This window comes from Symphalangus syndactylus, chromosome 17 (assembly GCF_028878055.3).
Source record: "Symphalangus syndactylus isolate Jambi chromosome 17, NHGRI_mSymSyn1-v2.1_pri, whole genome shotgun sequence".
Taxonomy (NCBI): Eukaryota; Metazoa; Chordata; class Mammalia; order Primates; family Hylobatidae; genus Symphalangus; species Symphalangus syndactylus.
In genome coordinates this window covers 73,980,173-74,007,032 of record NC_072439.2, presented here as the reverse complement: position 1 = coordinate 74,007,032, position 26,860 = coordinate 73,980,173, and the positions used below count along the sequence as shown (strand labels likewise).

The window sequence follows — 26,860 nt, the reverse complement described above, 5'->3', positions numbered from 1 at the left end:
AGGACCAAATTTTATATGCCAAATACATTCCTGCTTTAGAAGATCATAGCCTTCTACAATGCACTTTATATATATACATACACATAATCAAATTTCTACTACAAAATATATTAAAAGAAGAATGACTTTCAAAACAAACCATCCTTAGCTGGGAAGACTTCCCTCATCAGGACTGGCCATCCCAGAGCTCAGGATGTCGAGAGTGTGGGTGTGAGGGAGACTGAGACGGCCTGCAGGTAAAGGGCTAGGGTAGGAGAGGCCTGAGAAGCAAAAGATGGGCTGGCTTTTACAACACCCCTGCCCTAGATTATCATCTAATTAAGAAAAACATGAAAGAAGAGAATAATCATCAGAAAATGTCTGAAGTATGAAATAATAGCAAACGCCAAAAATCCCTTTTGGTGGGGAAAAGATGGGCTCAGAGTAAAGTTATTCATAGAAGGCTTCCTGGAGGAGGAGTCGGAACTGGCCTCCCACCGAGCTCCTGCTCCTGAAAGCTCCTTTGACACCAATGCCACCATTCCAGCTTCAGGCACCGAGACTTGCTCTTCTCATACCCTTCTCTGGAGGCAAAAAAACCTTGAAGGATAAGGTTTCTACAGATAAGATCTCTACCTATAATCTGGTCACAACCTATCTTTGAGTTCATTTCTTCCCTACCAAACATTAACAACAGATTTTCTGATAATTTATTTACTATGTGTCAGGCCCCATACTAGGTACCTGACCTCTTATCAAAATACCCAACAACTCTGTTAAGTAGTGAAAATTATTATCCCCTTTTTATTGGTCAGGAAACTGAGGCACAGAGAGCTTAAATAACTTCCCAAAGTTTGCAGAGACAATAAATGAAGGATAGGACTGAAGTCAAGGCTGTCTGACTCCAGTCTGCTACCACTGAACCACTCAGAACTTGTCTCCTAGTAAAGCCCATCTCAGCTTGTTACGACAAAATGATTTATGATTCACTTCTTGGCAGCCTAACATAATGCTTACCATATAGTAAGGGCTCAGTACATGTTATTTTTAAGCATTTTTTACTTAGCAAAAGGAGTACAAATGAGTAAAACAAACAAATCTACTTTAAGTTTTGGTTGCCTGCCAGCTCAGTATGAGTCAGGCATATAATAAAGTTGTTTAAAAAAAAGTAATCTCAGGCAACTTCACTAACTGCTCAGTATGGAAAACAAGGAAGGCAATGGTCCTGGTCTGCTCTGAGCCAGCCAACCAGACCACTCCTGGAGATCTGGGCACTGCACGTCAGCGAGGCCACCAAAAACCTGAAAACACTTAAAGAAGAGGATGGAGGCAGTTACAGAAAGCCTATGCTAGTGAAGACAGCGTAAATGATGGTGGGATGGTTAAATAAGAGATGGCTGACATTATAACATAATGATGTTTAGGCTCCCTCTGGGGCTAATTGCAGTCTACAGGTGTAGGGCTCAGACACCTGTATTTTGAGAAGGTTCTCCAGGCAACTCTTACATACACTGACATTTAAGAATCACTGCTCTAGGGCCAAGGTTTTCAAGTTTCATAAGCATCAAAATCTCCTGAAAGGCTAACTAAAGCACCAAGTGCTAGGCCCCATCCCTAGATTTTCTAATTAAGTAGGTTTGGGGTGGAGCCTGATAATTTGCATTTTATCGAGTTCCCAGGTGATGCTAATGCTGTTGGTCCAGGGACCACACTTTGAGAATCACTGCTGTTGAGGAAGTTCTAAGGTCAGCAGTTGATTTTAGATATGGAGAGGTTTATCCACAAATAGAATGACTGCCTGGTGACTGGAAGCTAGAACCACTGCCCTGTCACTAAAGATGCTCAAGCCAAGGACTGGGAAGGGGTGATACCAGGTGATCCGATGACCCTCTTATCTTGCCAAATCTATGACTACTTGGCTGGAAGCGCACAAAGCAAAGTTAGGTTTTCATTTTTAATAATACTGTTTTCCTTCAAACTAAAGGACAAATTCAATTTCTAACTCAATTATAAACTTAAAAGAATGCCTTTAAAAGTAGTATTGTAATTCTAGTGAAATTTCTACAGAGTGTGTCAGCAAGCTAACGGGTAGTTTGCTATAATAGCACCTATGGAGAAATGACTGGTACACCGAAGAAGCTTTTTGGCATTAGTACATTTACTAGAGAGGTGTACAACCCTGTCCTGGCAACACAGAGAAAGAATAAGCTTGGTATGAGAACAATATGTAACTGCTGAAGGCTTAAAAAAAAAAAAAAAAAAGAAAATCAAACAAAAGAAACAAGTCTTTTATCCAAGCTCCATGGTCTGCTTAAAATGTTTCATTCCACATGTTTTTATCTAGAACATCATTATCTGTTCATTTATATTTTAACCAATTTATAGGACAGAAAAAAGGTGAAATAAAAGTTGATTGGACCAAAATTATACCTTTGGTTCCTTGAAATACTCATTTTGTATTTCACTATAATTACTGCAATTATATTTTTGAAACATAAAACAACAAGACTGTGGGTTGACCAGAGTTCCATTAATACCATATAGTATACCCAGTTGTGTACTATAGAAGCTAAAATTCCTAAAGCTATAAACTGGTTGGTCTTAAGTATGAATTATTATTATTTTTTTATTGTTTATATTACTTTATTGAAAAAATACTCATTTACTGATACGGGCATACCAATATCTTAGTTGTAAACATTAGCAAGCAAAAATATTAATTGAACTTGGTCCCTAATATTTAGTTTATGATTTCATGATATAAAATATAAAATGTACTATTATTAAATGATAAATACTGACTCATAAAATATAATTCAGATTTAGTGGACAATGGATTAAAATTGGAAACAATTTAAATAGGATAATTCATATTTGAAATTTTTTTCTATTTCTACATAAACAGAAATGGGTATGTAAAATTGTCCTATATGTTAACCAGAAATAAACTACTATAGAATGATATTGAACATACTTTGAATTTTTAAGGTTTTGATTGATTTTCATTCATTTGGTAGCCTATTCATTATTTTGAAAAATCAGCCTCTACTTTAAGATGTAAAAGAAAAAGCAAGTATGAATTATTTTTACCTCAAGTATGTAAAGTCCAGTTCATAATTTATTGATTGGCCAGCAAAGACTGTCTAAAGTTTTTTTTTTTTCCTCCAAGATCAAACATTTGCCTTTTCTAAAGCTATTCAATTTCCATCTGTCTAAAATGGTATCTTCAAAGCTATCTTATAAGGAAAAGGTGGCATTTTCCCAATGTGAGTTTCTTTTCACATTCAGCTCAATATACTAGCCTTGGCATATTAATACTGAATTAAATTATTTATGCTGCATTCATAAAATACTTTTTAAATAGGGTCTTGAGGTTTTGCTATCCAAATCTAAGCTCACCTTTCCATAGTTCCTACACTAGTAAACCATTTCATCTTCTCCATAACAGAACTATCCTCTGAGGTGCTTTCTGGTACGTGGAAGATATTTTTGATAATTTCAACGGTTACCTGGCATTTCCTTAGTAAACAATGATTCTCAACATGTGTTCCCTCAGTTGAACCCTTGAGCTCCAGATATTTTTTTAGAAGTCATTAAACAACTACAGGTTGTTTAATAAAAGTCAACATATCTCCAATGCCATCCTTTTAGAAATCTTAAAAGTTTTACCATCATTTAAGCCACCATTAAGGTCAGCACAATTTCTGGAAGAAGCCAAATTCTTGGGCTAACATGTTGCCAAAGCCCTTTTATAATTTCTGACTTGAATGTTCAGAGGACTGACTTGAGGATTTGAGTCCACTCTGGGGTAGAGATGGGTGCGGGTCAGAGTGGACACAAAACCGTCCAGTGAGTCCCTGAACCAGTGTGGCTTTTTCACAGGTCTTCTGGCCTGAGGGATCAAGGTGAGACAATATCCTGGACATCTGGGCTCTTAGAAACAGCTGGGAGATGACATTCACTTGGTCATTTTCCCCGAGAGGTTTACTTAGATCCCCAAGTGCTGATGTGCTGATGCAGATTTCTACTCCCCTGCACTCACCGGTAGGTGGTTTCTGGAAGGAGATCTTTCATAACATGCATGGTGGTGTTGCCCACAGTAATGCTAGTGTCTCCTAGATCAATGTTGTAAGCGAGGATTTCAGATCCGTTATTGCACGGCTCTTCCCAGTTCAGTACAAGGCACGCAGAAGGTGAATCAGGGTAGGCATCAAGGGGCTCCTCCTCCAGGACACAGAGAGTGGAGACGGGGTCAGGAGCAGACGCTGGCGTCTGGCAAAGGACAAGTTCACTGTACGGCCCTGCCCCTGCTTGATTGAGGGCCTACAAAACAGAAGAGCAAGACAAAGGCTGTATTACACCATTAGCACATTTTGACGTCTCTGAGTTAGCTGCCATTAAGTAAATCTAAAGTAGTACACATTTCCACACATGCAGGTAGAAATAAATCCTAGAAAATGTCTACTACCTGATGACCACCTTCCAAAGAATGCCAACCACATTTTTTCCATTATTAAAGCAAAATATGGCCATCATTGTTTCTTACGAAAAATAATTTAAAAATAATATTTTATATTTGCATGACCTATTTCAGTTTATACATCATCTTACACGATCTTCATAATAACTCCCCGTGGTAGATCTTAAATGGTAGGTATTCTTATCCGCCTTTTACAGAGACAGGAACTCAGAGTCAGATGATAACTTAGGCCTCAGATTTAGAGGCAAAGCTGGGACTGGAATCCAGTTCATCTGACTTTTAAGTCTAGAGCTGTCCTGGAATAGCAATAGGAAAAGGCATCTTCTATCTTCCATATGAATAATAAACTCATCCCTGAAGTCAATTGTCAGCGCTCATCTGACTTTACCCAAGAGAAACAGCTGACACCTTGATCACTCCCAGGTCTTTCAAATGCTTATTCATCACTAGGTCTCCAAGATGCCACACTTATTTCTCCTCCTACCTTACCTGCTGCTGCTTCTCAATCACCTTTCCTGCTTGCTACCGTCACCCTGATCTCTCAACGCTGGTGAGTATCAGCCCTGAGTACTTAGGTACCTCCTCTTTTCTATCTCTACTCAAACTTTTGGAGATGTCATCTTGTCTCAAGGAGTAAACGCCACTGATAACCTACTCCCAAATTTGGATGTGCAGCCCAGACCCCTGCTTTGAATACCGGTCTAGGGTATCTGTATTCAACCACTGAGTATCTCCACTTGCATGTCCAACAGGCATCTCAAACTCAAATGTCCACACAGCTCCTCATCCCCATCCCATCCCTCCTTACAAAAACCTGACTGCATCTCCTGTGGTTTCCCTCATCCTTCAGAGCACTCAAGTCATAACTAAGTCATCCCTGGGCCGGGCGCGGTGGCTCACGCTTGTAATCCCAGCACTTTGGGAGGCCGAGGAGGGCGGATCACAAGGTCAGGAGATCGAGACCACGGTGAAACCCTGTCTCTACTAAAAATACAAAAAATTAGCCGGGCGTGGTGGCGGGCGCCTGTAGTCCTAGCTACTCAGAGAGGCTGAGGCAGGAGAATGGCGTGAACCCGGGAGGCGGAGCTTGTAGTGAGCCGAAATTGCACCACTGCACTCCAGCCTGGCCGACAGAGCGAGACTCCGTCTCAACAAAAAAAAAAAAAAAAAAAAAAAGTCATCCCTGGACACCTTTCTTCCTCTCATACCCCTCTCCAGGCCATCAGCACACCCTGTATTACTCTAGTCCAACTACTCTTTCTCCCATCTGGTTATTCTAATGACCTCCTAGCTGGTATCTATGTTGGCCCTTGCCCAATAGTCTAAATTCACAGCAATCAGGGTGATTCAGTGAAAATATGAATCAGGATTATCGAGATTTTTTGGTTCAAATTCCTTCAGTGGGCTTCCATCTTATTCAGAATAAACTCTGAAGTTCTTACAAAACCCTACAGGACTATCTGATCTGCTGTTCACCACCATTCCCCTTCAAAAACTCATTAGCACTGTGACTTCATTGCCTGCTACTCTCCCTTTTACTGACTGCTCCAGCTACACTGTCTTCCCTGCTGCTCCACAGGGACACCAAGTTTGCTGCCTCCTCGCGGCCTTTGCACTTGGCTGCTCCTCTTGTCCAGACAGCTTTTTCTCCAGACATCTGCACAGCTCGCTCAATCACCTTCATTTGAGAGAAGGTCTGTAGGTGCCACCTGTTCAGCGAGCCCTCTCTGAACACATTTCAACTTTGCAATCCTTCCCCTGCGGTCTTCCACATTTCCTATTTCCCTTCTTTGCTGTACTTTACACCATGACACTTATCATCGACATAGTATCCTAGTACTCCTCTGATTAGAATGCAAGTTACATAAGGGCAAAGTTGCCTGTCTGGCTCACTGTTGTATTTCTGGCAACTGTACTTGATATAGAGTATGTGTTCAATAAACGTTATCAAAAAGATTTTCTTTTTTACAAAGAGAAAAACATTTGGCAGCTTTCTTACAAAAGTGAATGTACTCTAAAACTTAGTTTTCATTTAGTTTACTGGACAGCTTATGAGGTCGAATTACAAAATTAAAGGAGTTTGAGTTTTTTTTGTTTTTTTTTTTTTTGAGACAGGGTCTGTCTCTGTCTGGAGTGCAGTGGCGCAATCTCAGCTCACTGCAACCTCTGCTTGCCAGGCTCAGGTGATCCTCCCACCTTAGCCTCCTGAGTAGCTGGAACCACAGGCACATACCACCACACCCAGCTAAGTTTGAGCTCTTAAATCAAGGTCTAAAACAAAACTTATAACTCCTTTGTTAATTTCAAAGAAGCAGGCTTAAAGCATTTATTTGCTATTAAATCACAGTTGAAACTCTATTGCAGTATTTTGTCATACCCATTTCTGTTTCATTACAATACCTCAATACCTCAACTCTCTTTTTGGAAAAGTTTTAATGTCACAAATTATTTTATGAGCACATATTTCGAGATTTTGGTACTGATATAAATATATCACAGGGGCAGAAAAATAGGATATCATGGAGCCCAATGTTTGTATCAACTAGGGCTTTGTATCACCATATCACAGAAGGACAAGAACATGGCTTTTAAGAGTTAGAGCTTAGTTCAAACCTTGATTCCATCATTTAACAACTGTGTGATCTTAGGTTAGTTAATTTTTCTGAGCTTGTTTCCTCAGCTGTAAAATGGGGACAGTAATGCCTAATTCATAGAATTACTCTAAAGATTCAATCAGTTAATATGTAAAATCCTGGCAGAGTATCAGGCCAACAGTAGGAGCTACACTTCCTTCCCACTGGGAAAGTTATGAACAAAATAGTATTTTCTCTATTTTTTGAAACACCTTTTTATTGTGTACTACTTTTATACTTACAGAAAAGTTGCAAAAATAGTACAGAGAAATTTCTGTCTATCTCTTACTCTGCTTTTCTGAAGAGAAACATGTTACAGAACTACAGAATAATGATCAAAACCAGGAAATTATCACCAGTGGCCGGGCACGGTGGCTCACACCTGGAATCCCAGCACTTTGCGAGGCTGAGGTGGGTGGATCACCTGAGGTCGGGAGTTCGAGACCAGCCTGACCAACCTGGTGAAACCCCAACTCTACTAAAAATACAAAAATTAGCCAGGCGTGGTAGCAGGCGCCTGTAATCCCGGCTACTCGGGAGGCTGAGACAGGAGAATCGCTTGAACCCGTAAGGCAGAGGTTGCAGTGAGCCAAGATCGTGCCACTGCACTCCAGCCTGGGCGACAGAGTGCGACTCCATCTCGAAAAAAAGAAAAAAAAAAGAAAAAAATTATCACTAATTCTATACTATTAACATACAGACCTAATCAGAATCTCACCAATTCTTCCAATGTTCTTTTTCTACTCCAGGATCCTACTTTCTTTTTAATTAGCTTGGCTCTATGGAAAACATTTCTTGATTTACACCACTTTTTATTAACAGTTTTCAAATGAAATTTAATTCAAAATCAACTTTTTGTAAATAATAGTATGCCTGTAATATACAACATGCCCTATGAATGGAATTACGTTGGTACTTAATTAAAACAGTCCTGAAAATATAAAAATTCAAAAATTCCTGAGCAAAACAAGAAATGTTCCACCACATTTCTATAAAACATAGTACAGGTATTATAATGAATTTTTATTTTATTTTTTTGAGACAAGCTCTCACTCTGTCGCCCACGCTGGCGTACAGTGGTGCAGTCACAGGTCACTACAGCCTTGACCTGGCTCAAGTGATCCTCCTGCCTCAGGCTCCTGAGCAGCTGGGACTACAGGTGCCTGGCTAATTTTTGTATTTTTTTTTTTTTTTTTGTAGAGGAGGGGTTTTGTTATGTTGTCCAGGCTAGTCTCGAACTCCTGGCTCAAGAGATCAGCCGGCCTCAGCCTCCTACAGTGCTGGGATTACAAGTGTAAGCCACCATGCCCGGCCAATATTTAAGTTCTTAAGTGCCAAATATTCAAAAAATATTGGGGTTTAACTTGACTTTGTAATCATGTTGAATGAAAATAATTCATATTTGGTCCACAAATAACAATAAATCAGTGTAGTTTGAACAGACCCTTTTCCTGGCAATAGTCCTTTAGCATGGCAATGGTAATTTTAAAAGTAGTACTCCCTTCATAAGATCTGACTCATTTTATTATAAATAAGTACAGACATTTGAAGATATATTTCTACTCCTGTTAATACAAGGAGGCAAGATTATGCAGGTACTATTCTTATTAATGTATCTTTTATAATGCAGCTTTGGGAAGTCAATGCTAAGACAATATAGACTCTGAAAGAGAAAAAAATGAAATATAATAACATTTTAAAGAAACACCAAAACTCAAAAACCACAAATGGAGTGAAGCTCTTTACTGGGGTGGCAGACAGCTCTTTATTTATATCCTGCCTTGATAGAAAAACAGGAGTGTGGCACATAATTTAACCTTTCCCCAGTGACTCAGCATCACTATTATAAAGATCAGACAATTTGCTGTGACACTGACTCATTGTCAAAAGGTTAATTATGTCCCAGGTGCTTCATTCGAGAAGCAAGAAAGGTGTATAACAAAAGAGTTTAATCAGAAATGTTTCAAATAAAGCAGACTTCTGAATTTAACAGAAATGCTTCAGTTGATCTGAAAAATTAAGTTATGAAGCAAATATTTTCTCCAAAGAGACCAGAGACATTGGGTGCACTTGTAATAATGAATTTGATCCATGGCTTAAATCAGGTGGGAACTTGACTTTGGCATCTCTGCTTCTTTATCTATTCAAATCTAAATGTGTATGAAGACAGAGCTCTTCAAGGTCAATAACCACATCTGATTAATCTTTGTATCTCTCTTCCTGATCTTCCTTTGATCCTGGTCCAAAGTACTATAATGCTCAAGAAATGTTACTGAACAAATGGAAAGAGGAGGACAAAGAACTCTATTTTCTCAAGAGACTAGGGCTTTACATAGAAAAAATAATAATATAGCCAAGTGAGTAAAATAAAAGTAAACCCATGGCTATTGTCACTCTGAGGGGTTAGGCTATGAATCAATTTTTCTTGATGTTATTCTATCTGGACTCCCAAGTGGAAGCTTATAGATAACCAGCCTTGATAACAGTCTCTGGGAGGTGGGAGGTGGGGTCCTGTAACCTAATGCAGACTACTCCAAATTATTTTTGGCTCCATTTAACAGCTCGTAAAATAATTTTCTGTCTTTTGCCAGTTCTAAGAGTCTTTCCCACTGAAATGTGTATCTCAGGGGAATGAGACTGAAAGCTCCTTCCCTAAGGAGGTGTCATCTTTCCCTTGGACTTGGGTCATTTATTCAGCAAACTGATGAAGACAAGATACAAGGGTGGTGAGAAGCAGAATGGAGAAGAATCTTATTTTGTTCTTAAGTTTCAGAATTTCCTAGAGAAGTGGAAATTAACTGCAAGATACCAAAACAACCAAATGTATTTTTATTTAAACGGACTCTTTTTTTCCATATCATCCCTCCTGACAGCCTCCACCACAAGCCTTTGAGTGGGTTTCCCAAAGTGTCTTTCATGGGACACCAGTTCTTGTGAGTAACATCTGAATAATGTCAACCTACCTGTAGTCTACAGCAATACTGTGCAGCAGGCAACAGGTCTCTTATTTCAAAACGGGTGTCTGTCCCATGATAAATGAGTTCTAAGGATTCTTCATCTTCTCCCCATTCCAACCTGTACTCTGAGATGTCAGCACCAGAACTATCAGGACTCTGGAAAGGCAGAAATTGAAGTAGTTAATAATGCCACTGAGAAGAGAATCCTACTGTGCTTGTATTCAATTAACTAAAATGGGAAAGAGAGCAACATGCCCCAGAATATTTCAAATACATATAAAAAAAAGGCATGATCACAAATATATACACCTACTATGTACCTACAAAATTTTTTTTGAGATTTAGAAATTTAAAAATAAAATAGGGCCAGGTGCGGTGGCTCATGCCTGTAATCCCAGCACTTTGGGAGGCTGAGGTGGGTGGATTACCTAAGGTAAGGAGTTTGAGACCAGCCTGGCCAACACAGTGAAACCCTGTCTCTACTAAAAATACAAAAACTAGCCAGGCATGGTGGCAGGCACCTGTAATCCCAGCTACTCAGGAGGCTGAGGCAGGAGAATCACTTGAACCAGGGAGGCAGAGGTTGCACTGAGCCGAGATTGCGCCACTGCCCTCCAGCCTGGGTGACAAGAGTGAAACTCTGTCACACAAAAAAATAAAATAAGTAAAATAAAATAAAATTTTTTTAAAAAAGAAAGGCATGAGAAACCATTTCCTCTCAGTTTGGCTATCGTAAAATTTCCACAATTCTAAATAACATAAGCAAGTGGCAAGTGCCAAGGGTGATTACTATAGTATACAGAGCAAAAAAAAAAAAAAAATCATCTATATGTGCATTTTGGATTTGCAGCTTCCTTATAATTTGTATTTGTATTTGGGGGTAAAGTAGAAGAAACACAAGTTGATGCAGAATATGCCTGACTTACCTCCCAACTCACTAAGATACATCCATCAGGCGTACAAGAAATACAAGGTGCTTTGCATTGTCCAGGAGGCCCCGCAGCAGTGGTAATTTCTGAGACATCAGAATAGGGACCATACTGAAAGAAAACACACACACACACACACACACACACACACACACACACACATATGTATATATGCGTGTATGTGTTTGTGAATGTGTGTGCATATAAAAGCTTATAACCAAATAAAAGCTAGGCTAACATCATCATCAACACAACTAATTAACAAATATTACCCAATGATTTTCACTTTCAATCCAATGTGTGTAAGTTTTTCTCCTACATACATTCCGAGTAGTAGATGTCTGTCATTTTTTTAAGTGGAAAATAATTAGTTGATTGACAAAATATTTTCCCTTTCTTGGGACGTGAAATAAAAATATGCTGATTTTTGACAAAACAGGGCAATCTGCTTTCATATTTCTCAGAGGACATCCAAGAAAACTAAGTCAGATGCCCCTGCAGTTTAATTTTTAATGCATAAAAATATACTTGGACTTGTTGGTGATCAAATTCTAGGTATTTCTTCTATTACCGGTATTTTCCATTTTGAAAATGAATGCTTCTGTAATGTTTTCTCAGTGTGTTCCCATCACCTCACCTACTCAAGGGTATCCACGGCAATCCTGATGTTACCGTCAGTGACCACACTGTTCAGAGCCAGGAATTGCTAGAGACTTACCACACTTTGAGAGAGTCACAGCCACCTGAAGCACCCATTTTAATGGTGGCATATTTGATACGTCAAAGGTTTGGAGCAGAGTAAAAACTTTCCAGGCTAACAAAATATATGACTGTCCTTGTCAAAATGGGAGAAAAAAAAAGGCGGGGAGGGGGGAAACAAAAAACCACCTCTCAACGTAACATGCAAAGATGCTGGGGAGTTGGGGAAGCTCTCTGAAATGGACCTCAGAAGATAACGACGGTGATATATATGGTTAATTTCTAATACAACAGGAATAAACCCAAGCTGAAGATAGTTTCTTTACAGGATAAATCAGTGAAAGGGCTGAGAAAGTACAGCTCACACCAGCCCAGTTGCACATTTATCTTTGTTGTGGCAGATAGTAACTGAAAAGTTGATGAGAGAATGGGGTAGACACAACAGTGTGCTCATCACCATCCATCTTCTTTTCGCTTACATAAGTTCAGGTGCATAGGCGTTAATGTTTAGACTTTTTTGTTTTCACTTAAGTATCATTGTTGTGTCTGAAATTCTTTTCTATTGGAGAATTAGAAGAAATCCAGTTTTGGGCGCTCTGCCTAAGGAATAGCCCTTCTTTTATTCCTTAACTTTCTTAATAAACTTGCTTTCACTTAAAACAAAAAGTCACTGCAAGTTCGGCTGTCTTATTTTTTTAAAAAATCATCAATTAATTCTATTTATTTGCATGGAGTGCATCTATACAAACCACTGGCACTTTGGAGGGGGCATTTAGCATTAGCTGGCTTTACCCACACCCTTCTGCCCTCTTTTATGCTTCATCAATCTCTGAGCCCACCCAAAAGCCTCACAGTTACTGGGACTCGCACTGCTCATTATTTATCTCCCCCTAAATCCACATCATTTGGCAATTTCAAAGAAAAAAAGGACAACCACCTTTATGGATATAACATAGACATACATATTCTCAATCTCTGATAGCTCAACTTGACAACTCCAAATGGAGCAATAGAAGGAGAGAGTCCTATAGTTTTCACTTGAAACAAAACAAAAACAAGCTGGTGTCCCTAGCCACTACCCTTCTCTAGTTGTAAAAACTGACCTAAGATGTTGCCGGTTCATTTAGACAAGACAGTATAAAACTTTTATTACAACTATTATCTATTCCTAATTTCCCTGAACTGATAAAGTCAATAGAATAGGAAATTTTCTAAAAACTGTCGAAAGTATCTACAGGGTGATATCCTTATTAACCTTGAGTGCTGTCTTCATAGAATGATATGAGGACAAAAGAAACAGAAAACTTCTAATGCTGGGTCTATATGAAATCACAACAATATCAACTCAGAATTAAGATTTACAGACACTGCAGTAATGGTTGTCAAGGTTGCATCAAGACTGTCAAAAATTTCAGGAGGCTAGAGACAGAAGTGCTAGCACTTTGGGTTCTGATTATGCATTCTGATTCTGGTTACGGTGTATGGGCTTATACTCACCCCTCCATCATTCAGAGCCCTCACCCGGAAGCGATACACGGTTCCAGGAAGCAGGTTGCCGACGGTGCACTCCAGCTCTGGGCCATGGTACACTTCCGAGGCTACGTCTTCGGGCTCTGTCATCTCCACGCTGTACTCTGAGACCTCACAGCCACTTTCTGATGCAGGAACATCTGGGAATGAAGAATTTTTTTCATCTTAGAACACTTTGTGTTTCCAGTTGACCAAAGTGCACCAGATTTCACACAAGTTGAGCAAAATATCACATCGGTGGCCTGTCCTCAATATCTCCCTTACAAAAGAATCCCTGCCCACCAAAATAGAGATATAAAAATAAAAGTTTCTGAATGATGTTATCCATACTCTCCAAAGCAGGTCCATTGAAGTTTATTTAATTACATTGATAAAATAATCCCCAAATCATAGGAACATTAGATATATTTCTTCATATTCTAATGCTAGGTAAATGGAAGAAAAAGAGGGAAGAAAAATCTATTTAATTGGAAACCAAAGGTCATACTAAATCAAAATACAGCACCCCAAATTGGCACAATTTATTATACTTTAGACATAAGTGGTACGAAAAAATAGTCTGCTAGGGAGTTCTATACATTTGCACTTATAATTATACATGTTGTAAACTGCTAGACACAACAGGAAATGCTAATACAGCTTAAGTCAATGCTGTAAGAACATCGGGACCCACACAGGACAATGCAGCAGAGGTGCTTACACACAAAGAGGAGGAAGAATTCCATGTGATCTTATAAACCATTCTTTGGTTTAAATTCTAAATTGAGCACAAAATTTTTTTCCCATTAATAAAGTTGAAAACTTTCTGAAAAAGACTGGCTGTTCTTGAAATACTCCCTAGAAAAGTGTCCCCTGAAGTGTGGGGGATAAACCAAGTGTGTGGCACCATCAGGAAGAGGAAGGTGAGGGACAGTGCTGGGGGTATGGATGGGGGGAATGACATACATAGAAAACCTGGGTCAACATACTTCAAGAAGAATATGGACATCTTCAACAGACAAAAACATATATGGTCTTTAGAAGAAGCTTTGAAACTTAACTACAAAGCATAAGTCTTCATCTCCAATTGTCCAAATTGTCAATGTCAATGTGAAGGTCAGTTCACTCACCCCACTCTAAGTGGACTTCTTTGTGCTTTGGTCTACCCAAAACCCTCGGTGGTCGACATTGACCTGGTGCAATGCTTAGTGTGCGAACAGGGAGACTTTCAGAACACTGCAGGAGAAACACCAGAGAGAACCATCTCTTAGTTACTGTGAATTTATCAGACCTCTACATATCAGGCAAATTCCACCCCATAACTGCAAATGTTACCGAAAAGGGGTTACACACGAAATGTGTGCACATTATGGTATGCTTTTAATGCAATTAAGCTCTTCATATAAATTTATGTGTGTGTGTTTTAAGGGTGGCTACAGACTTCATATGGCACTGGGAAAAACAAGAATGATTATTTTTGAAGTTAGATTAGCAGACATGAGTACTGTATATCCTAAGCACACGGTTTTTTTCCTTTAAGTCAAAATTAGAAAGACCCTTCATGAGGACAGAAGAGAACACAAAACGACAGCTGGATGAAATTTTAAAATGGTACCATAAATGGCCAACCATTCACATACAGAGTAGAAAAGCAAATAAACTCAATATTAATCAATTGATTCTGACATCGACCAGCAGGTACTGTTAACGCTAAAATAAGTAGTCCTTTATTTTGCAGGATCTGGTTGTGTAAGGCTGGTGGTATGGAAGCTGACCTACTTCCTGAGACAGGAGAAAATCAGGTAGAGCTATACAGCTCAGCCACATTCAATTTTCTTCCTGAGAAGTGGCACAGAGGAAATGAACTCTATGCATTTGAGCAGTTCAGCCTCAGTGCCACCTTGTGTAGCGCCTCACACATAGGAAGCACCACTGATAATCTCAGCTTTGATTTGGATTTACTCCACCTGGGAAGCATTCCAGACCGCTTCAGCACTGTCTAAAGATGGTCCAGATGGACCTTCTCCTCACAGGGAGTGTCTACCTGGGCAGTCTAGATGTCCTAGTACCACCCTTGGGGGCAAAAGAAAGTAAACACAAAAACTGATATTGCAAGTGGGTTGACTAGAAAAATTAGGCATTCAAATGGCAGGTATTCTCTTGAAAAGTCAACCCAGCACAGGGCTGTAAGCCACCATCTCTCCTTCTCTTTCATTCTAAATTATTAGTGGTTTCAAATCATAATGTTAAATATCTCTACAGTGAAAGTATCTTTTGGCATCTCGTTTCTCATTCACTTTTCTGAGTGTAAGTTAAAACCATTTAGATAACAATTATTTCATTTCTAGAGTACTCCATGTATATTTATTAGGTTGTTTTGAGCCTATGAGAGTACTATGTGGTTGAAACTAAGGCTCCTGACATGTTAACAGGTTAGTCTAAGGTCATATAAATAGTAGAAACAAAAGACTGGATGCTGCCTACAGATGTGTACGTTGGGTACCACACAACTTCAGGAGGTGCCACTCAGCTCAGTCATCTTGGATTTACATTGTTTTTGCAACAACTTTCCAGCAGATGGCAGTAAAGTACCTTGAGGAAGGTACGTCTCAAATTCTTAAAATTGATAGATGTGCTAACAGCAGTGCTGTGCAGGTCTTATCTTTTTACTCTAAATTCTATAGCTTTTTAATCACTGCAATAACTGAGGTCTCCTTTATTTAGTCAATGCAAATTCCAGACAATTTTCAACTGTCACAGGTGATTATGTCAAAGCCTTCTAAGAAACGAGTGAGTGACAAATGCACCTGAAAATAGCACAATTCAGTAGGGAATCACTTAGGCATATCTTATACCTCCAAAGAGCAATTCAAAAAGCTCTATTTTTCATTTCCTGACGTGATACTATTAGGTTGCATTACCAAGATACATTGTTTAAACTGCAATTTGATTCTGATGTTATAGACAGTTTGTCTGAATTTGATCAATGAAGTTTACTTTCATATGGAAACAAAACCAACCTGGCTGTGTCCGCCGGTACTGATGCAGCATGCTCGGAGTTTGTACAAAGTGCCTGGTTTCAAGTGGGTGAAGGTGTATTCGGTAGCCGACCCACTGTAGGCCACTTCCCACTGATTCGCTGTAAAACAAGACTTACGCATGACTTTATGCCTCTTGTAAAAATGGAGTATATCAGCCAATGCTGACAAGAAAAAGCTCTATGTTTTCATGAAAACCAACATCTTCTTTTTCTTTTTAATAGCCAGAAAGCTCTTCCTTTTTCTTTTACAAAGTTAAACACCAAAATAACATGGAGTCATTTTTAATACTTAGTGTTGCTGGCTAGACTACCTATTATCACCACAGTTACATTTGCTATGAGGTTTGGATGTGGGAAACCATAATGAAATGTGCAGTTGGCACGGAAGGAGGTAGGAGACACAGAACAGGGGTGGGCAAGCTATGAAATGCTCCTAGTGAGAGGAGGCCTCGGGGCAGCCAGGCACGGGGCTACTTCTTGGCCATGAGGCTTCTGGCAGGTCTGGGGCGGCATGCAAGAATTTCTCCCTGTTCTTATCTGCCTAGAGGTCAAAGAAAGTGAAATCCTCTTTTAAAAACTGGGTCTTTTGACTGCCTTCATGGAGCCCCACTTGAAAGACAAAAATTACAGGCGGTGGCTCACGCCTGTGATCCCAGAACTTTGAGAGGCCAAGGTGGGTGGATCACCTGAGGTCAGAAGTTCAAAACCAGTCTGGCCAACCTGGCGAAACCCCATCTCTACTAAAAATACAAAAATTAGCTGGATGTGATGATGGGCACCTGTAATCCCAGCTACTTGGGAGGCTGAGGTAACAGAATCACTTGAACCCAGGAGGCAGAGGTTGCAGTGAGCCGAGATCGCGCCGTTACACTCCAGCCTGGCAACAGAGTGAGACTGCCTCAAAAAAAAAAAAGACAAAAATGCCTAAGGGAGTGACAAATTAAAGACTAAACATGGCATGACCCAAGTGATCTGACCACTTCGTGGAACTGAAGAGAGAAACGGTCGCCAGGGGTCTGGGTGCCCCCCGAGGCTGATGCCGTCGGAAGCAAAGGCACCCAGGGATGCCTTGGCCGCCTGCCTGACTCACAAATCTGGGCCGCTGGGAGGCTCTTCACTCCTCTGTTTTATTCCCACTCACGCTGTGTTTCCAGCTGACCACTTTACAAAAGTCTTTTACTACATGAAGTTGTTTTAGGGGAAATGCTTTTTCTATTCCCTGGTATTTTAACTAGAGTAACTTCCACAAATTCCTCCAGCGGCTTATTAGTTTAGATTCACAATAGAGCTGCATGCACTAAGGCCATATGAAAAAAGGGAATAGTAAAGGCAATTACCCTGATATTACGGGTCAAAAAAACCTGTACTGAAAAGGTGACTGGGAGCAAGGATTACTGAAAAGATTCAATCACTCACTCAGCCATGCAGTGGCAAAGTTGTTAACTGGAAGTCCAGAAGCGCCCCTACTTTTCATTTGTCATCAGTAGCTAAAGGGAGCCATGAGAATTCAAAACACACTTAAATATTCACAATGAGCCATCGGCATATACATAACTTCTATCCCAGGTGGGTTTTTCTAATGAAGAAAAGCTAAACCAGGTTTTTGTTTGTTTGTTTGTTTTTTGTTTTTTCTTCCAAGACGGAGTCTTACTCTGTCGCCCAGGCTTAAGTGCAGTGGTGCAATCTTGGCTCACTGCAACCTCCGCTTCCTGGGTTCCAAAAACGATTCTCCTGCCTCTGCCTCTCGAGTAGCTGGAATTACAGGCACACACCACCACACCCAGCTAATTTTTGTATTTTTTCTAGCAGAGACGGGGTTTCACCATGTTGGCCAGGCTGGTCTATGAACTCCTGACCTTGTGATCCACCCACCTTGGCCTCCCAAAGTGCTGGGATTACAGGTGTGAGCCACCATGCCCGGCAGTTCTAAACCAGGTTTTTAGTGCAAAATATTTTATGTTTAGAACAGCTGTGCTCATCTCAAAAGAATTCTCATGTTTTCAGCTTAAAACAGGAACCAACAGACTTAAAAACAAAAAAATTCCAGGTGGTTCTCATGGTACAGAATAAAAAGCCAGCCACACATCAGCACTGCTTGCTTGTAAAAGTTTTATCAATGCTCTCTGTTTTTGGCATAAGCATGTGCCATTTTAAAAAAAATTAATGGTGGGCCGGGCGCGGTGGCTCACGCCTGTAATCCCAGCACTTTGGAAGTCCGAGGTGGGGGGATCACAAGGTCAGGAGATCGAGACTATCCTGGGTAAAACGGTGAAACCCCGTCTCTACTAAAAATTCAAAAAAAAATTAGCCGGCCTAGTGGTGGGCGCCTGTAGTCCCAGCTACTCGGGAGGCTGAGGCGGGAAAATGGCATGAACCTGGGAGGCGGAGCTTGCAGTGAGCCGAGATCACTCCACTGCACTCTGTCGCCTGGGCAACAGAGCGAGACTCCGTCTCAAAAAAAAAAAAAAAAAACTTAATGGTTAGAGGGATTATTACAGTGGTGAGATGATATGTCATTTAAAAAGTTTTGAAGACTATACTTTTCTCTATTAAAGTCTAATGAATTTTATTAGAAAGAAAACCTTAGAATTTTTAAAAAGGCACTAAGGAATTTTATTTCTAACATTTGTCCCATGTTAATCCACCCAGTATGAATAGTAACAAAAACCTGAAGCAAAATGACAATGAAGTTGGAAAGACATTTTCTAAACTTGTTATAAAAGTGTGATTCTTGTCACTAGCCCACAATACTATATATTGTCTCCACCTTCCCCTTCCTGCCTCTGATACTCCCTTTGCTTATAAGAATTTTTTTATTTATTTTTTTTTTTTGAGACGGAGTCTCACTCTGTCACCAGGCTGGAGTGCAGTGGTGCAATCTCTGCTCACTGCAACCTCCGCCTCCTGGGTTCAAGCTATTTTCCTGCCTCAGCCTCCCAAGTAGCTGGGACTACTGGCACACGCCACCACACCCAGCTAATTTTTGCATTTTTAGTAGAGATGGGGTTTCACCATGTTGGCCAGGATGGTCTTGATCTCTTGACCACCCACCTCAGCCTCGGCCTCCCAAAGTGCTGGGATTACAGCATGAGCCACCACTCCTGGCTGCTTATAAGAATTTCCAGAAAACGTATGGCAAGTTAGGAGATGAAAACACCAAATTTATCTGATTAATTAGGAACTCTAGTTCATAAAAGGACATGGAAGCTGAGTGTGATGATTCATGTCTATAATCCCAGCACTTTGGGAGGCCGAGGTCGGGGGGTTGCTTGAGGCCAGGAGTTTGAGACCAGCCTAGATAACATAGTGAGACCCCATCACTATGAAAAATGTATTCTTCCTCATCTTCTGCAGCAGAAGAATCACTTAAGCCCAGGAGTTTGAGACTGCAGTGGGCCATGTTTGTGCCACTGCCCTCCAGCCTGTGTGACAGAGTGAGACCACATCTCAAAAAACAAAACAAAAACAAACCAAACCAAAGAAACAAAAACAAAAGATAAACAAAACAAAACACCAATGAAAAAGATACAGAAAAATTGTTAAATAACACAAATGTAAGTTTCAAGCAGACTCTGATCTCTGGTGTTGTGTTTGAAATAGAAAAACTGCCAATATGTGATTAAAGTTTGTTTATTGTAATAATAGTTCTATCTTTAGAATTAATGATTATTCACTATTACTATAAAGACGTTTACTATATTAGAAAATAGAGCTTGCTACTGGATTTGAATAAAACAATTGCCAAAAACTTCACCTTCAGAATTTCCATCAGTAATCTCTAGCAAGTACTTGAGGATTTCTGAACCACCATTGTCCTTAGGGGGATCTGGAAAATAACCAAATATCTTATTAGCAATAAAAGGATATTGATTTTTATTGGTAAACATCATTGGGACTCATAAAAATCACATACCATTATACTATCTTAATTCTAGACCTGACCAAAAGGCAAAATAATTTATTTCACCAACTCCTTTCTTGAAAAAAAAAAAAAAAAAAAGAAAAAAACAAACCAGGAATCTCTTAATACTATCAGATTATTCAAAGTTCTTAGATCTAGAAATGTCAAAGAGCATTCTTGTAGTGAAATATAACAAAAAACTCGGCACAAATTGATCAAGTTGTTGAATTTACTTGAAGGTGCTCTTTAATATATTTGATGATTTTTATATAAGATGATATGTTCATATTTCTTATTTTCTTCTTTTTATTTCACTTATTTTATCAGTGACCAGATTCTTTTTTTTTTTTTTTCCCGTCTGAGATGGAGTCTTGCTCTGTTGCCTAGGCTGGAGTGCAATGGTGCCATCTCGGCTGACGGCAACCTCCGCCTCCTGGGTTGAAGCGAGTCTCCTGCCTCAGCCTCCTGAGTAGCTGGGATTACAGGCGCCCGCCACCACGCCTGGCTAATTTTTTTTGTATTTTTAGTAGAGACGGGGTTTCACCATGTTAGTCAGGCTGGTCTCGAACTCCAGACCTCAGGTGATCTGCTTGCCTTGGCCTCCCAAAGTGCTGGGATTACAGGCATGAGCCACTGCGCCTGGCCAACAAGATTCTTTTGAGTGATGGAAAGGAACGGAAAGAGAAGTACAAAATTTATTGACAAAGTAAATAAAATATCCAAATGGAATATGTCCATTCTAGCACAGTTTCCTACCAAGCAAACTTTACATCCCAGGTGAATGTGGTATGAAACCAGGGGTGTGGATCAATGAGAACCACTGCACCAGCAGACAGTCTGAGGAAGAAGGTTCTGGCTTATTACTAGAGCCGTAGGCACCTTGAGTATATAGTCTACCCATAACTCTGTGCCTACAGGAATTTTATTTTCTGAGCAGAAAAACACTTTCTTTGCAGTCTAATTTTGCAAAACTATAAAGAATGTACCCTTATTATCAGTCTGCCACCTCTATATTCTTAGACATAGTGGAGATTTTTCTAAAAAACCTTAAGTTTTACTTATATATAAATTTAGAACATTCACTTCCCCTCTCCTTCACCTGGTATTTCCATTAATGTATATATACTTCAGTAGTAGATATTTACAATAATAATTATAAAGTTAAATATAGCATATAGCTCATGAAAGTAAATAGTGTTGAAAGAACTTTCTGAGGTTCTTTGAAAGAAAAGCTCTATGGTCTGGCTAAAAGCACATCTAGATTTTTATCATTTCTCTGAATTATATCCATCTTTTGGGGTAACAAAAATTCTAATAATTCTATCTCACAATTATTAGGTAACTTGAAACAGTTATATGTTTTAGTGGTTGGTGTAATAATGTTTTAAATTCCCCTTATATTACTTGGCTGCAAGGTAAAATTTTATTTAAGATTTCAACTTTTTTTTGCCTATTAGTTAATATTATTATGACATTAGTAAAAATGATACGCATAACACTTTTACATATTAATTGTCAACCTTCTAATTGTATTCATTTTATTGAAATAATTCACACAGCAGAGGTGAGGCACAATATCCTTTGACCAGACAACCTCAAACTCCTTATGAATTTTAATATTAAAATTTCCCAAAGTTCAAGACTCTGGTTATACAACAAACACCAATGGAAACAAAACTATCCCTAATTCATTGCAACTTAAACATTCTGTGTGCTAAAGTTTACTTAACAAACCTAAATTTTGAAATTTATTTTCAGTATTAACTTTATAAATCAAAATTTTTCTAGTAAGTATTGCTAATTTTTTAAGGATGAACTATTGAAGAATGAACGATGCATGCAGAGATTACTACATTCAAATCCATGCCTTAAAAATATAGGAGAAAAAATATGTAATACAGGAAAATCATAGAGTAAATGAGATACTCTTAAAAATCATCCATTTTAATTTCCACTAAAATTTAATTGTCCATTACGATTACATTTTAATGAAATTGTCCATTCCAATTTGTAGAATTCTCAGGATGTTTCTCACACATATATTCCGAATGCAGAAAACTTCTGCAAATACTATCCACAATTTTTTTGGCTTATCACTACTAAAATTAATCATTTTTAAAAAATTTATCCAAAGAAAAAAAAAACAGCAGCAGCAGCAGCAGCAGCAGCAAAACATACCCCATTTGACACTAAAGCCATGAGATGTAACTGGGCCTTTGACAAGTGGTCTGGTAGGAGGTCCAGGCCTGTCAGGACTCGTCGTACAAACAAGAACTTCGCTTGGACAGCTTTTTCCTTCCGTATTAGAAGCAGTCAGCTAGAACACAACAAAAGAAATGTTAACATGCTTTAGTTATCAGGGATCATTAAATTAATGGTCACTTTTTAACATGGTGAGATGAAGGCACCCATGAACTCAGACACACACACATTTTTTTCTCTTTCAACTCAAGTATTGATTTAACAGTATTTATTTTATAAATCATTTACTGTATAGTTGGTTATTAACAATTAAAAATAAAACCGGCCGGGCACGGTGGCTCACGCCTGTAATCCTAACACTTTGGGAGGCCGAAGTGGGTGGATCACCTGAGGTCAGGAGTTCGAGACCAGCCTGACCAACATGGAGAAACCCCATCTCTACTAAAAGTACAAAATTAGCCGGGCGTGGTGGCGTATGTCTGTAATCCCAGTTACTCGGGAGGCTGAGGCAGGATAATCCCTTGAACCTGGGAGGCAGAGGTTGCGGTGAGCCAAGATCACGCCATTGCACTCCAGCCTGGGCAACAAGAGCGAAACTCCATCTCAAAAAATAAATAAAAATAAAACCATAAGGTGGGTTTTAAAGATATTTTACCCTTTCAAAAAGACATGATAAAACAAGTATGTCAGTCATCACCTGGTTTGTATTGTTTTGTGAAAGGAAAATATGGGGGTGGGGGGGACATAAAAATAGCCCCACTTTTTACAGAGTAGGGCAATGCCGCCTTGTGGAGAAATGTTAGCAGTATAATTATGTTCTCATAGCCAGCATTGATAATAAGGGTTTTAAAAAATATGTTAAAAATTATCATTTCCCTCAAATAGTCACATACTGCACTTGATAATTTGGCAACTATTTATTGAGTGATTTCTATGTGCCAAATAATAGCATTTGGTCCCCCACTTAGAGAAGAATATGCGGAATCAGAAGACAATCGTATCTTCCAAAACGCACACCTGTCATACTAGAAAATACAGTGCTGCAGAATATTGTTTTGATCTCTTAGTGATCGTAAAGTCGTATTCACTTTTTGGCTACTACACATAGTCCTATAGTAACATTAATGGTGGCTGTTAATGACCAAAGACAGCCCAGGTGGGGAGGGGGTGGGTCATGGAAGAGAAAATTAAAAACAAGTGAGGAAAAATAAATGGGCAGAAGAGCAAAGGAAAGTGAAGAGCAAAGAGAAGACTGATCGAAAGGAAAAAGGTACGGAGTGCAGATGAGTGACAGGTGCACTCCAGCATCGGGTGTGCCTCTTCCCGGGTGAGGGCACCTGGCCATGCTGTAAACGCAATTTATTACAGCACATGATGACAATTTTTGTGCTCACAAGTTGGTTTTAAAATTAAAGCATGGGCCAGGTGCAGTGGCTCATGCCTGTAATCACAGCAATTTGGAAGGCCGAGGCGGGCGGATCACGAGGTCAGGAGATTGAGACCAGCCTGGCCAACATGGTGAAACCCCTGTCTCAACTAAAAATACACACACACACACACACACACACACACACACACACACACACACACACAAAGTAGCTGGGCATAGTGGCGCTCGCCTATAGTTCCAGCCACTCGGGAGGCTGAGGCAGGAGAACTGCTTAAACCCGGGAGGGAGAGGTTGCAGTGAGCTGAGATCGTGCCACTGCACTCCAGCCTGAGTGATATAGAGAGACTCCATCTCAAATAAATAAATAAATAAATAAATAAATAAATAAAGCATGGTGTGCACTTTATAAATGTTACTTTCAAAATGTAAAGTGCTGTGAACTTCATTTTTTAACCTGTAGAGTCAATCTGACATGGTAAATGGTGAAATAGAAAACAGTTTCATTTTTAAGCAGTTCAGGTAACAAAATGATTGACTCACCCTGAATTTATACTGTGTGCTTCTTTTGAGATTTTTCACAGTACAGGTTAAATCCTCTCCAGTGTATTTTGGGTGGAAAAGGTTATCCTGAAAAGGCAAAGCCAGGAAGAAATGTCAGTATCAAAAATTCTGGGCATTAAATACCTTTGAATATAGGATTTTTATACTGCCTTTCCCTACCATCATCAGCAACTGGCCAGAGGTCTGGCAGCTACTGCAAAAGAGAAAAATCAGAAGCCCAGAGTATTGTGGATAGCACTTGAGCTTTAAATAAAAATTTATCTCCATCACACTGTAATTTCTCCTGGGTCTGGTCAAATTTATTGTGACAAAGGAGTTAAGTACTTTTTGAAAATACATTTAACATTTTTAATGTTGCCATGAAAAAAGCCCTTTGCACCGAGGTCTTTACTATCAAGCTTCAATGTGCTATGCAGTAAAGTGTGGCTGAGCTTCTTGACCACACAGTGCCCTCTTCTGGCCATGAGAGAAAGGACAGCTTAGATGGGAAAGGGCATAATCCTTTAGGAGGGCAAACATCCCACTAAAAGTTGAATTCAGGGAACTCATTCAATAGTTCTATCTCTATCATTCTATCATTCACTCATCAAAATACTACTTAGCACCTTCTCTGTGTTGGGCTGTCCTCTAGGCTCTAAGGATTCAGCACTGCCCAAGCACAGAAAAGGCCTTGCCCACAAGAAGCTCACATTCCAGTGGGAGAAGACAATACAGAAAAGCCGCTACGTATGTCACATGGTGTTAAGTGCTATGACAAAAACTAAAGCTAGGTAGGAGGATACAGTGGTGGAACTAGTGAGTGCTTTCTACAGCTGCTGGAGGTAAATATGGTAGCCATATGTGGCTCTTTGAATTTAAGTTTATTACAATTAAAAACTCAGTACTGGCTGGGCGTGGTGGCTCACAACTGTAATCCCAGCACTTTGGGAGGCCGAGGTGGGCAGATCACCTGAGGTTGGGAGTTCGAGACCAGCCTGACCAACATGGTGAAACCTCGTCTATACTAAAAATACAAAATTAGCCAGGCGTGGCGGTGCGTGCCTGTAATCCCAGCTACTCGGGAGGCTGAGGCAGGAGAATCACTTGAACCTGGGAGGCAGAGGTTGCAGAGGTCCAAGATTGCACCACTGCACTCCAGCCTGGGCAACAAGAGTGAAACTCCATCTCAAAACAAACAAACAAGCAAACAAACCCTCCATACTATAGGCCAACAAGCCCTATGTCAGATGCTCGAGAGTTGTATGTATATAGGTGCCACCATACTGGATGGCACAAATTATAAAATATTTCCATCATTGCAGAAAGTTCTATTGGGTGGTGCTGTTCTACAGGGTGATCAGGGAAGGACTGTCCAAAGAAATGACATATGAGAACAGACCTGAAGAAAATGAGGGAAGGGAGTCAAAGACATCTGGAAGGGCATTCTGGCCAGAAGGCAGAACTGCAAAGGCCTTGAGGCCAGAGCACACCTGGTGTGTTTAAAGAACGGACTAGAGGCCGGGCACAGTGGCTCACGCCTGTAATCCCAGCACTTCGGGAGGCCGAGATGGGAGGATCACAAGGTCAGGAGATCGAGACCATCCTGGCTAACACGGTGAAACCCCGTCTCTACTAAAAAATACAAAAAAATTAGCCAGGTGTGGTGGCGGGCGCCTGTAGTCCCAGCTACTTGGGAGGCTGAGGCAGGAGAATGGCATGAACCTGGGAGGCGGGGCTTGCAGTGAGCCAAGATCGCGCCACTGCACTCCAGCCTGGGCGACAGAGCAAGACTCTGTCTCAAAAAAAAAAAAAAAAGAACTGACTAGAGGCTGGTCGGGCGTGGTGGCTCACACCTGTAATCCCAGCACTTTGGGAGGCCGAGGAGGGCAGATCATGAGGTCAGGAGATCGAGACCATCCTGGCTAACATGGTGAAACCCCGTCTCTACTAAAAATAAAAAAAAAAAAATTAGCTGGGCATGGTGGCGGGCGCCTGTAGTCCCAGCTACTCGGGAAGCTGAGGCAGGAGAATGGCGTGAACCTGGGAGGCGGAGCTTGAGGTAAGCCAACATTGTGCCACTGCAGTCCAGCCTGGGCAAGAGAGCAAGACTCCGTCTCAAAAACAAAACAAAACCAAACCAAAAGAACAGACTAGAGGCTGACAAGACTGTAGTGAGTGGAAGCAACGAGGACAGTAATGGAGAGCCCAATCACACAGGACCTTGTGGGCATTGTAAGAGCTCTAGGGATTTTACTCTGAAACAGAGGGGAAGGCACTGAGCCAGGAAGGATTCTGAGCAGGGTGCTGACATGATCTATTTGTATTTTACACGATGATGTTCTCCACCCAGGCTTTGTATGGAGAACAGACTGAAGCCTAGTAAGGATGAAGTTAGGAATATTAAGAGGCTATAATCCAATAACAATATTATGTTATTGCAATAATCCATGGGTGAGATGAGAGGCTCATAAAAGGGTAGTAGCTGTGGAGATAAAAAATGGTTAATTTCTAAATAATTTCTAAGGCAGATTCAAAAGGATTTTCTGATTATACATAGGATCAAGGACGACTCCAAGAGTTTTTGCTTCCCCAGCTGAAAGG

General features: G+C 40.1%; 1 protein-coding gene across 6 annotated transcripts in view; it reads right to left on the bottom strand.

Annotated features, from left to right (window-relative positions):
* FNDC3B (fibronectin type III domain containing 3B) overlaps positions 1–26,860 on the bottom strand; it is a 365,202-nt gene that overhangs the window by 43,790 nt on the left and 294,552 nt on the right. For all 6 annotated transcript variants that reach the window (XM_063621666.1, XM_063621665.1, XM_063621667.1 and 3 more), the window contains 9 exons: positions 24,260–24,346; positions 22,306–22,444; positions 19,981–20,052; positions 16,207–16,325; positions 14,317–14,422; positions 13,175–13,347; positions 10,976–11,089; positions 10,056–10,205; positions 4,022–4,302 (listed from right to left, as the gene is read on the bottom strand). In XM_063621666.1, the coding sequence (XP_063477736.1) occupies positions 4,022–4,302; positions 10,056–10,205; positions 10,976–11,089; positions 13,175–13,347; positions 14,317–14,422; positions 16,207–16,325; positions 19,981–20,052; positions 22,306–22,444; positions 24,260–24,346 (1,241 nt within the window). The remainder of the gene's footprint in view (positions 1–4,021; positions 4,303–10,055; positions 10,206–10,975; positions 11,090–13,174; positions 13,348–14,316; positions 14,423–16,206; positions 16,326–19,980; positions 20,053–22,305; positions 22,445–24,259; positions 24,347–26,860) is intronic.